At 43.8% G+C, this 12,210-nt stretch overlaps 1 protein-coding gene across 4 annotated transcripts in view; it reads right to left on the reverse strand.

Moving 5' to 3' along the window:
• Window positions 1–8,447, reverse strand: part of sash1a (SAM and SH3 domain containing 1a) — a 292,082-nt gene extending 283,635 nt beyond the window's left edge. The window contains exon 1 of one of the 4 annotated variants that reach the window (XM_084083288.1): window positions 6,636–8,440. In XM_084083288.1, coding sequence (XP_083939414.1) covers window positions 6,636–7,145 — 510 coding nt within the window. In that variant the 5' untranslated portion in view covers window positions 7,146–8,440. Of the gene's footprint in view, window positions 1–6,624 lie in introns of all 4 variants that reach the window. The other 3 variants (XM_084083287.1, XM_084083290.1, XM_084083292.1) reach the window with 3 other exon arrangements.
• Window positions 8,448–12,210: the final 3,763 nt, after the last annotated feature.

Consider the following 12,210-nt stretch of genomic DNA (forward strand, 5'->3'; position numbering starts at 1 on the left):
ACACCTCGCTCTTGTGTTTTAGTCCAGTGCCAGGTTAAAAACAGTGGAGTTAACCATACGATTGTGTACTCATTTTAACTTGCTCTGGTGAAGGCTTACTCCAGAAACGCGTCAGATTAAAGAAAATTAACTGACTGACCGTGTCTTGCAACCTTCATTTTGGAGTGCCGCTTCCTTCGACCTTAGTGGATTTCATTCAGTTAACCACTTAAGCCCTATTATATACTTTGTCTTGCGACAAATAGCGGAAATAGCCGATCTACAAGCTTGCAATGTGTCTGTGACGGACGCGCCGTGAGCTTGTAGACCAGCCATATTCCATATTTTGAAAATGTTGACCTATAATTGACGTGCCCAAAATAGGGACGCCGGGGCTAATGTGGTCAAAGGTCATTGTGTCAGCAGCAGGTTACTGTTGTAAACTTTAGAAACAGTAAACTGTCGTAAACAGTAAAACTGTCTGACAACCTAGCAAACCTGGCACTAGCAGCACTCATGCTTTAAAACACAAATTATCTTAGAAGGACCTTCAAAACGGAGCAGAGCAATCTAAAGAGAGTTTATTATCTCATTGGAATGTCGTCCAACTCTCTTCAGCACTCTGTAGTACAAAAGAGTCCTCTTCATCGGGGTACTAAACAGCAACTTCACTTTGCAAATTGACTTTCTCTGTTCTCTGAGGACAATGCTTCTTTATGACTTCCCCTTCATGTTCACATTGTTGATTACGTCTTTAAGGAGCCCTTCACGAGGACTGCGCAAACAAGAGCTTTCAGCAGAAACCTGGGCTGTTGTGAATGATTTCCTGCATCCTTGTGGGCAAAATGCCAGGCTTATAGCATGGAACATGGAGACGGAGGATATGGGCTGAGAAGTGTATTTATTTAGGCTCGACGAAAACCTTTTGAAAAGCATTTAGCAAAGTACTCTGCCGAGGCAATCAAAAGCTTCTTGTTACATTAAAAAGAGACATAATGGGCTAAGAGCGGTGATTTACAGATTTTGGAAATAACATCAGTGATTTACAGATTGTCTAAATAATAGCAGTGATTTACAGATTTTGGAAATAATAGCAGTGATTTACAGATTTTGGAAATAAGAGCAATGATCCACAGGTTTTGGAAATAAGAGCAGTGATTTAAAGATTTTGGAAATAAAAGCAGTGATTTACAGATTTTGGAAGTTACAAAAAACATAAAAAGTCTACACAAACATAGAAATGTCAAATCCACATTATTTCTACCCAGGCTTTACTTGGCAAGCCTTGGTAATATAGAAGCAAGAATAAGTGAAACTCCAATTAACATCCCAAAAATTCAATGTGTCAAAAATGGAACATGATATTCGTATCAGGAAAACTCTACAATTAGTTAATTAAGTAAGTACCACTGAATCAACTTTTTTTCCCACACTATGACTTGGCAATGATCCAGCTTAGCTTAAGGGGCCTCAACCGCTACAGTGAAAGTTTGTTTTTTTCAGGTCATTCGTCTTGGGGTATTCGGTACATTATAGGCCAACCAAGGGCCATCTCTGACAAAAAGCTCATTTCCTGCCAGGTGAAAGTACCGGGATATTAATCATGATTAAATGACTAGAAAAGGAAGCAAAGTAAGTCGTTTGGCGTGTAAGGTGATGAACTTTCCCTGACACTGCTGCAGGAAGCCAATAACAGCTTCAGTTAAAACCTGCCTTTCCTTCAGTCTGTTCCCCCAGACGGACACCAAATCTCTGGAAGGCAGAGGAGAGAGGAGGACGCCAGCTGCTTTTCACTCATCCATCAGGCGAGAGAGAGATTCAGGACACCTCAAATGAATACTCGCCGTATCTGATCAGCTATTTTTATGTTTTGTGCGTGGACCAGTGTTGCCACGTCTGCTTGTTATTATAAGTGACTTTGGCCTTGTTTTTCTGTAAAGTCACTTGTAAATATTGGTAGTTTGCGGGTTGAGGTTTTTTGGGCTTGTTTCTAAAGTGTACTTTGCTTATTTGGGCGTCCTTCCTAAATGCTGTTTAAACCAGTGGTTCTCAAACATGTTCAAGTCAAGGATCCCCAAATGAATATGTATTTGGTGCCAAGGACTCCCATACAAGATTTGTGTTGTTAAAATCTTTCACAAATATTCCACATTTTACCCTTTTTTTCCCTGTAGATCGTCTATTTTCAAATAGCCAATAGTGCTCATTTGGCCTATAGTCGCTTCTTTTGAGCTTGTTTTTCTAGACCTGGTTGCTTATCTCTCTTGCAAAATCTGGCAACGCTGGTGTGGACCCCAAGAAGAGTATCTGCTGCAATGGGTTACATGCAGTTACTCAATGTTTAGCACTGTTGCCTCACAGCAAGAAGGTAGTTTCAAACCCGCGATCACCTGGATATCCTAAGGGTGCTCCAGATTCTTCCCCCACAAAAAGAAAAAATCCACGTCAAGGACATAGTCCTGCCAGTGCTCCACAGCACTGGCTTCAGAGCTGGAGCTGCTCCCTAGGCACAGCATATAACAGTTAAGATGGCTTAAATGCAGAGGACGGATTTCCCCACAGGGATAAATGATTGAAGTAAAACTTAACTTAATGGGGAACCTAATAAACTAAACTAAGCCATTTGGTTGCGGTCACAGTCCACTCTTTTTTCCCCTCTGCACACTCTGACCACCGACTCCATCCAAAAAAACAATCTCTGTTTGGCCGGCAAAAACAATGTACCCATCTATTTACAATCCTCCCTTTCTCTGCAAGACACCCAGGTTTTTATCGCCCACCCATCAGCACAATGCTGGACACTTGCCTTCTCTGTTCATTTCAATGGACGGAAATTGGGAATGCAAAACAGAGCACTAGTGAAAGGACAAGTGGCTCCATCAGCCTTCCAGACAAACAATAGAGAATCTCCTCGTGTTTAGGCCCTACTTCCTCATGACACGCAACAATAACAATGAAGCTCTATTATGATTGAGACCGTCAGAAACTGCCACCCATCTCAAGAGTACAGGAATGTCACCCCCTGCAATGTTGCTATGAGCCATAGTGACAAATAAGCACCTTGTTAGCTTGAATGTGAACTTTACAGACGTTTAGTTCTATTGGACTGAATGAGATTACAGTGCAACGTTGCAAACCTAAACCTCTTTCCATACTGTACACTCGTCACCGCTATGTATCCTCTAATTTGTTAAGAGGAACCTCTACAACCGCCGTCGTTTCCAACTGCAGGCTTTCTATCCACTCCAGCAAATCTCTAAATAACACTGAATAAATGTCTAGACAAATTGACCACATTGCTTCCCCTTATGTGCCGAAGGTTTCTGTGGCTGTTTCTTCACTATTATGTGCAAATCTTAAAGAACGCTCGGCAGAAATGTCACCGGATAATTAATAGGACATAGAGGATAAGCCTTTTCCTTGTCGTGGCATGACAGAAGTGTCACCACAAGCCAGTGGAGGGACAACTCGAGCTGCTCCCAAACACTGTTTACACTCCCTCTCTCCCACAGCAAAGTAAATCCGATGTAATTGTAGGCCTGGCAGGCATCAAAACACTGACATAGAAAGAAAAGATAATTTGAGCTCATATGGGCTCCTTTGAGCTCATTGTGCCTTTAAGACTCACTGAGTCAGCAATATCTGCCTAGGTTTTAGAAACATTACACAGTGCAAAATGAATAGAACATCAGCTATATAACAACACTGAGCAGAACAATAACAAAAAACGTATCTGCCATCTTCACTGCTTGTATTATTCCCCTGTGAGAGATCTATAAATCCGACGGTCCGTAAAACGAGAATTTGTTTAACATCCAGGAGAAATAATATTCTCCTTCAGTCACGGGGTCTCTGTAGCCTAGATAAGGATCATGGGTATTTATCACTCCCAGCAGGCCCCATCGCAATGAAGTGTTGGATTATGGGCCATCTCAGGAGAACAAACACTAGACCAGGGCTCTTCAACAGGGGGTCCGGGACCCCTAGGGGGTCCTCAGAGTTACTACAGGGGGTCCGCCAAATCTTTGTGTGATTTTTACATTAACCACTTCAACCAAGCATCCCTAATCTGAGGGGATCTTTAGCCAAAAATAGCAGATCTACAAGCACACAACGCCTCGCGCTGCGAGTGCGCTTGTAGATCTGCTATTTTCGGCAAAGTGGTTTAGTGTAGGGGGGGGGAAAAGAGCAGGCTAAGTACAGAGTGAAAGGTCAGGTATACTAAGTATTGTTTAAGTGAATGGTTAAATGTCTGGAAATACACATCAACGTGAATCCAACATGATGGTGCTGTGAAACAAGTCTATGAAGCTGCCTATGAAATCTATGGAGAAAAAAAATTCTATACAATATATAATGGGGGTCCCTGCTTTATCTCGCTCTCAGCCAAGGGGTCCTTGGCCTGAAAACGTTGAAGACCCCTGCATTAGACGATATTCTTTTGCTTTAAACTAGACGATCTCTCTCGACTCTCACTGCTAATGTAGCCCACTGTTTTCTGACATGAGAACAAGCCATGAGAGCAAGCCATTGCCAAAGCCACTAGAAGATAGGGTTGTCATTTTGTCAAGACACTGTTCCATGAAAAAAAAAACACAACCTCTCTATTGTAATCATACAGCACAGTTCAGATGGAGATGGTGAACTTGAATGATTGTGATATGTAATCACAAGCTCTTGGGACTGACTCTGCCTACTGTCATTGCTCCAGGACTATGGCCTCCCTGGTCTACGCTTCAATTGGGGGTGACATCTCGTCTCAAGGGCAGAGAGAGGAGAGTCTGTGCCCGGCCAATCAGAGGCCAGCTGGTCACAGCTCGGTTGCTGAGCTCTCACACTTTCACTTTTCTCCTCCTGGGGAGAAGAGCACTGGGCTGAAGCCAACTCAAAACTACAGGGTTACACGCACACGCACACACACACACACACACACACACACACACACACACACACACACACACACACACACATACACAAAAGAGGGTAGGGCTGTGAGAGGGAGAGAAAAGGGAGAGAGACCTTGACCTGCTCATTCCCCTCCAAAGCTCAATGTCGAGGATTCATTCAGCTCTAAATAAATACAGCCTTCAAAGGAAGGGATAGTGTAACCCTCCCGCAACTAACACTTTGTTTTCAGTCCCGAGTTAGCAGATAATCCCTTACAAATCTCAAATCTCTGTGGTACTCCCATTGATGGGAACAGCTACAATGAATGAGGAATTAGAATTTAGAGTGGGCTTAGTTTGAATATCAAATTTGGAATACATCTTCCTGCTGTATACTGTATGAGCTAGGCTACAATGTATCAAGGTTTGGAAAAGCCTTAATAATATTAATAATCCAGATTTCAAGACAATTGCCAAATAATAGCTATTATTGTAGTAAAGTGAGTTTCACAATTACAGTAAAATACATATAATTTTGTCTGATTGAGAAGCTCACAAAGCAAACGAACGCTCGGGCAAGTAAGTGTAGCCCAAATGGACTTTTTTTTTTTTTTTTACACTCATGAGTTAAATGAACACCGAGAAGCTGGCAAGCATATGATGATTCACAGACACTCGAACAGAAGGGTCACCATCACCCTGTGAAAACAAGAGGCACTCTCACGCTGGCTCCACACGGGCACTTCAACAGCCAGCCCCGCCGGGCACTCATTTAGGCCCCTTGCAATCGATACAGCCCATTGCCCATTCATCACAGCAAACAGCCTGGCCTGATGCGCTCGCGCCACCACAGTACAGGCCAGGTTGATCCACCCACGCGCTGTATGCCGGGAGAACTGAGGTAAGGCACTGACCGGTTAGGCGAGATTAGCCACTTAAAGCGTACACTTCGTTGTACGTCAAATTGCAAAAATAGCCAATAGCCAATCTACAAGCTCACAACGCATCGCAACACGTTGTGAGCTTGTAGATCTGCTATTCTCGCAGAATGTTCACCTATCATGACATGCCCAGGTGTGTGTGTGTGTGGGGGGGGTGTGCTAGGGTTCATGTGGTTAATAATCTATCTGTAAATCTTTTTCTCTACAGGAAATCAGACCTAAGTGAAAATTCATCTCTCATCTGGTCTCTGCCTCATTGATCTAGACTAGAGTCTAGACGAGCGTCAGCATCAGACTGATCAGTCACCATGGCAGCCCTATTACACACGCTTGTGCAGCATCCAAGCAGGGCCACACGGTGTATGTAGATGTAGCCTACCTCTCTGCCTCAGCTTTTATACTCTCACCTGGTGCTCATGATGCAAAGCACATCCTCAGTCGGTGCAATATGTTATTTCATCATAGAATCGTATCCATGTTGAAAAATGTTCATACATTTTCCAAAAATAAAATAAAAAGTTGATCTACAGGCTTACAGTAAGCTTGTTGTAGATCAGCTATTTCTACTATTTTGAAAATGATTAAATATGTCAGTCATTTCTTTGTATATTTAAGTAATTTGTCATATCTGCCCAGTGCAATTTTTGATTACGAAGCCTAAAAGGCAAACATAAATCAAGTTTTTATTCATTATGTTCCAATGTTCAATGCCAAAAACACCATGAAATCGCAATTATCTGAGTGACAATTAATGGTCAACTTAAATGTGTAATCGTGACAGGTAGCCCTATGCCCACCATCATGTCACTTGTTTCAACTATCTTCTCACCTTGTTAGAGTAGGGTGGCCGGGCGAGGTTGATGCCATCTCTGATGAGTTTATCCCTGATCATGATCTTGAGCTTCAGCTTGGGATAGATCACCAGCTCTCTCCGGTTGTTGCCCAGCGTCAGGTTCCTCTGCGCGCCCACGTACCCGCCGTTGCGCCCGATTCGATCCCCGTTGGGCTCGGTCCAGGACTTGGAGCCCCGGAGTTTGTTGGACTCGTACTGGTCCACCATGTGACTGGTGTAGATCTCGGACGCGGGGGGCATCGGTTCCAGTGTGAAGTAGAGTCCACTGGCGGTCTCCTTATCTTCATCCTTCAGCCTCTTGACCGCTTCGTGGATCCTCTGCCGGTGGTGAGGTATGTAGACGCCGATCGCGTCCAGGTCGGGGTCTCCGATTTGTTTGCAAACTTCCAGATCGTCGTAGCCGTTGTCCACGAAAGCTTCGACGTACTGGGCGAGCTGGAGGGTCTTCAGCCACTCGTAAACGATCACAGGTCCGCTGCTTGTCATGTTGCTGTTCTCAAGTGTGATTCGGAAGGAACGGGACACACTTCACTATAAGTGAGGATTACTCTCCCATTCGACCTTTCAATCGCATTATAAAGCTTTTCCCAGAAAGCTTTAAGCACTGTTAGTATTGGGGTTTAAATGTCCAAAGAGAATGGTAAGTAACACTGACAGCCAGGCTAAATAGAGTTTATATTATCCATTACGAAAAGGTCTGGTTTCCAAACCTTCGATGTTCATTGGCTTATTTCCGAGTTGCATGTAATATATAAGCATTACCGGCGAAATATAGTTAAAAGATTAGTACTCCTCAGTCAATGTGACACCTGTCAATATTTACAAATGAAGGAGATCGCTTCAATTCCAGTGGAGACAGCTTTCAAATCCCGGGGATGTCAACTGGTCATCGATGCTACTCGCCCACATTGACATGTATAACCATGTGTTGTTAAAACAATTACCTCAGAAAGACGTGGTGTAAAACGACAGTCATGTAAACAACCCCTCGGTTGGTTGTGTGTGTTCCATTTACGCACAACAAACGTTGCGCCTTTTTAAAGCATTTCCAAACGTGATCCTATGTATTCCGAATCCTTCACTGTAAGCACAGCGCGATCTGGTTGAATCAACGAGCTGCAAAGAACGGACTGAAAAAGCCGGTTGGCATCATCATTATCCTGGGCAACAGACAGAGAGCAGACCGCACAGCGCCGCTTCCAGACGCCGCCGTCTACGAGTAGTAGTCCACCACCGGCACAACAGTGCACCGTGACGAACACCAAAACGCTCGCCCCAAAACACAGTGGCCCGGGGCAAATCCGGCGGGTATTCACCTGGTATTATTCCTTAACGCAACCTCTCAGTAAACGGTGCCAACACCTAACCTTATTGCTAAACGTAACCTCAGTAAAACTATGCCTATCAACCTTAAACTTATCGCTAATCCTATCCTCAGTAAAACAAAATACAAGAACCGTTGGTCCGCGAAAGAAATGGGGGCGAGCGTGTTTTGGGTCGAGTCTTCCGGTTATACCGTCCATCCAACGTTCACCACCGTGCGTAAAACTGTCCCTCTGCCATCAGATCCACGCCCCCAAATCCAAGAGCTCCGTTTTAAAAATAGTGATGGAATTCCTTTTTTTCTTCTTTTTTTTTTTACAACTTGTCACGGAGCCTCGGGGCGCACGATCTGCCGGTTCCGCCGACTCACAGACACTAAAGTTGATCGCGAACCAGAGCGAGAGAGCGGATGATGATAACGAGAGCGCAAAAAGTGTGTCACACACCTCAAATGAGCAGCCCTGGTTGCTGATTTGTTTCACGTCCCCCCCTCGCTCTCTCTCTCTCTCGGTGTGATGTCGCTCTCAGCGGCTCTCTCAGTGTTGCCAGTTTAGCAAGAGAAATAAGCAATCAGGTCAATGAAAACCAATTCAAAGCCCAAAAGAAGCGACTAGGCTACATGCGTCCTTTAAACCTTATGCATCACCTATTTGGGAAGGTCTACAAGCTCACAACGTTATGAGCTTGTAAACATTCGAACAACACAAATCTGGTACGGGGCTCCCTGGCACAAAACATTTTCAGATGGGGGTTAGGGGACAAATACATATTCATTTGGGGGTCTATGACATGCAAATATTTGAGAACCACTGGTTAAAATATTAATTAAAAACTTATGGAAAAAAGTTCAAATAAGCAACAACCGATATTTTCAAGCAATTTTACAGAAAAAACAAGCCAAAGTCCCTTATAAAAAGCGGACATGGCAACCCTGGCTCTCTCCCTCTCTCACTCACTATCTAACTCATTCAGCATTTCCATGGGGTTCATTTCTCACCGCTCACTGGCTCCCTCTATGTGGTGACCGGGGTACTGAAGGGAAGAGAGCAGCACTGGGGCTGATGTAATAGGGTAATTGCAGTACACGCGAAATTACTCGATAATTACTTGATCATTTACTTTTGTTCATTCGCATTTGTTATAATAGTGGGATGTGAGTATTCATTATTCATGTCTCGCCCACGTGACGAATCAGTTGAGAGAATAAAAACAATGTCTAATGCTATGAAAGGTAACCTAAAAACAAGGTAGTTGAATCATATCCTTATACAATTTTTTTGTTGAATAAAAATGTACTATTAATTATGCTCTAGTCTACAACAAATGATAATATGTAAGTTTTCTCATATCTTTCGTTAAGTTATTTCAGATGTTCTCAAGCACTGCAGACCAAACAGCATCCTCCAGCCTATGACAGACAGTGGAACCACAGGATACCATGCTCATCAATCACCATGCACTGAATCATGTAGGATAGCTGTATGGAACACACAAACACATAGGGATGCAAGGGACGCGTCTTGAATAAGACCTGTCCGCTCTGTCCAAACGCATGCCAGGCTCGTCAGTGCCTGATGCATGCTTTGTAAAATGTGAGCTGACAGCTTGTTAGGGGTCAGTTTGAAACAATCACTGTTTCAGCTCCTAGCTGCAAGTGATTTGCCTTGCTGGCCCATTATGACATGCATGCAGGGTAGAGAACAAACAACAGCAGCCAGCGAGGAGTGGAGAAGCATATCAAACAGCCCCAAAAGAAGAGAAAGACACAGCAAAACATGCACGTCAACATGCAGGTGCCAGAAGGGAAGATCTGTGATAAAGATCTGTGATTCTTTTGTTTCCAGAAAAGATCAAACGTAAGCAATGTGATATTTGCATCAGACACTGCAGTCTTTGCAATGACAGCAGAAGGCCTTTATAACCACAAATCAAAAATGATTTCAGTCAGTCAGCAGTCAGTTGCATGCAGGGGCGTCAATTGGGCATGGCAAGGTAGGGAAGGTGCCTACCTTGGCTCCAAAAAAAAATCATAAATAGTAGCCTAATGCAGGTGTAAGACCATTGTGTTTGTATTGTGTTATAGGTATAATGCCTAGTTTTCTATGCATTTCAGGGTTTTTTTTCTATGCATTTCGGCTAAATGCACCCGATAAATGCACCCGATAGGTGTCCCTTATTTGAATCTCTGGGAGTTGGCAACCCTGACCTTGCCATACCTTAGCTTTTGCTGAACTGACGCCACTGGTTGCATGGCTTATTTATACATACCAATGCATAAATTAGCTTTAGTTCCGTAATGTTACATATCATTCACTGACATTTACAGGTGATACAGCAGACCAAAAGGAGGCACCCAATGTTTATGCATCGTTGCGCTTCGTTTGGACAAATGACATATGCTGACTTGTAGAATTCACTGTGAATACCAGCTTGTTATATCGCCAGTTGTCCTGCTCGCTTATATGGGATTAAAAACACGCAAACGGTTACACCCTCCCTGTGGTTGCAGCGGGACAGACATGTCATCAGATCTGTTACAGGAACGGGGGGATTAGGGCACGAGAGTGACAGATGGAACTAGGAGAGCTGGTGCGCTACAGCGGGTGGACTCGGAGTGCATGGCAGGCAGTGCCAGGAATGCCATCATGTTTCCACTCTGCTGACGGGGCCTCCGTCAGGGGTGGGCCCGGCCTCACATGGAGGTCTTGCTGTTGGGTTACAGCATGGCTCACCTGGTAGGCGGTGATCTGAACTGGATTAATCCTAGTGCGTGCGTTATGGAGCGATGTACTGTACTCGTACTGCATGACAAGTGTACCCTGCACTTTAATGAATAATAATGATTTTCACTGTAAGGATAGCAAGCCACACTGCTGCCAGTGCTTTGTGTGAATATTTAAAGAATGATGCACACCCCTCTTTAAAATATCTTTAGTATTACAGTTTCTTTCAAGCTGTGATGGAGTTTGGTTTGGCGGAATAGATTTCCTAAGAGTTATGTCAGCTGTGTGCACACACCCCACTATATGGCTTGCTATAGTGTTTTATTGCAAAAGAGTTAACATTATTACCTTTGTTGCCACATAAACCAAGTAGTGTGCGACTGTGCGGCCATTTCATAAAGCAGTCCTGTTCCTCTGTACACTATGTGTATTGGTATTGCCCTGGAGGCAGGAGAGCCATTTGCCACATCAATAACCACCTCCATAACCTCCACTTAATAAAATCAGAAAGAGAGTGCCCCGAGTATTAGTGCTGGTAAATATGGAGAGTGATGGAGTCTGCACTAGCATTGGTGCTGCTGGTAAATGTGTATAGGCTACTTTCAGTGTATTGATGAAGAAAGACAGTGACTGAGGCAGGTTGAGGGAAGAAAAGCTCCATTCGACACTGCCAGAGGGCATGAAGATACAAAAAGACAGACAATGACAGTTCTACTGACAATGATATGGTATGCTAATAGCCATCCTCAACCTCACATGTCTTTTTCTTTTTTTCTAACATGAAGGAATTTGGCAAAGGGAGCTTTTTCTTTTTTTGTTCTTCTGAGGATAAATATATTTGGGTTTCTTTTGGCTCCAGATTTCAAGGTTAAAACCTTTCCAAGACCTCAATTTTAAAACCCTTTGAAGCAGAGAATGGCTTTTTCTGTGCACCTATATGCGGCAGCACTGCGAAGGTCGTGGATGGTCGGTTTCTGGGTCGGGGTTTTCCTGGGTGCTATCTGTCAGCGTGTGAGGGAGATGTAGAGTCTTGTGCCAGCAATATGGCCGAGATGGATGCGTAAAAAGCCAAACCACAGATGATGGTTAAAATAGAACGAGGTTGAGCAGTTTGTATGGTTGTGCATGCAGGCAATCCCTAACCTCCAACCACACAAAGGCTCCGTTTCTCTCTCTGTTCAATTCAATTTATTAAACACATGAACCCCAGCGTCCCTATTCTGGGCATGCCATCAAAACAGGCGAACATTTGGCAAAAATAGGCGAACATTCAGTGAAAATAGCAGTGGCTATTTTTGACTGATATTTTCGGTGAAGAGACTTTGTGTAGAGGGGGATAAATGGAGGGGACCAACTATGGAACCCTGGGGGACCCTGGTCAACAAAGTATAGGGTTTAAGTGGTTAAGATTTATTGACCTGACTGTACTGCTTTAAATGTTTTATGGTCAATGCATTTCTCGTTGGCCAATGCATCATACTCTTCACCCCTGACATTTTGCTTAA

The sequence above is a fragment of the Gymnoscopelus microlampas genome (genome assembly GCF_963454915.1).
Source record: "Gymnoscopelus microlampas genome assembly, chromosome: 16".
Classification (NCBI taxonomy): Eukaryota; Metazoa; Chordata; class Actinopteri; order Myctophiformes; family Myctophidae; genus Gymnoscopelus; species Gymnoscopelus microlampas.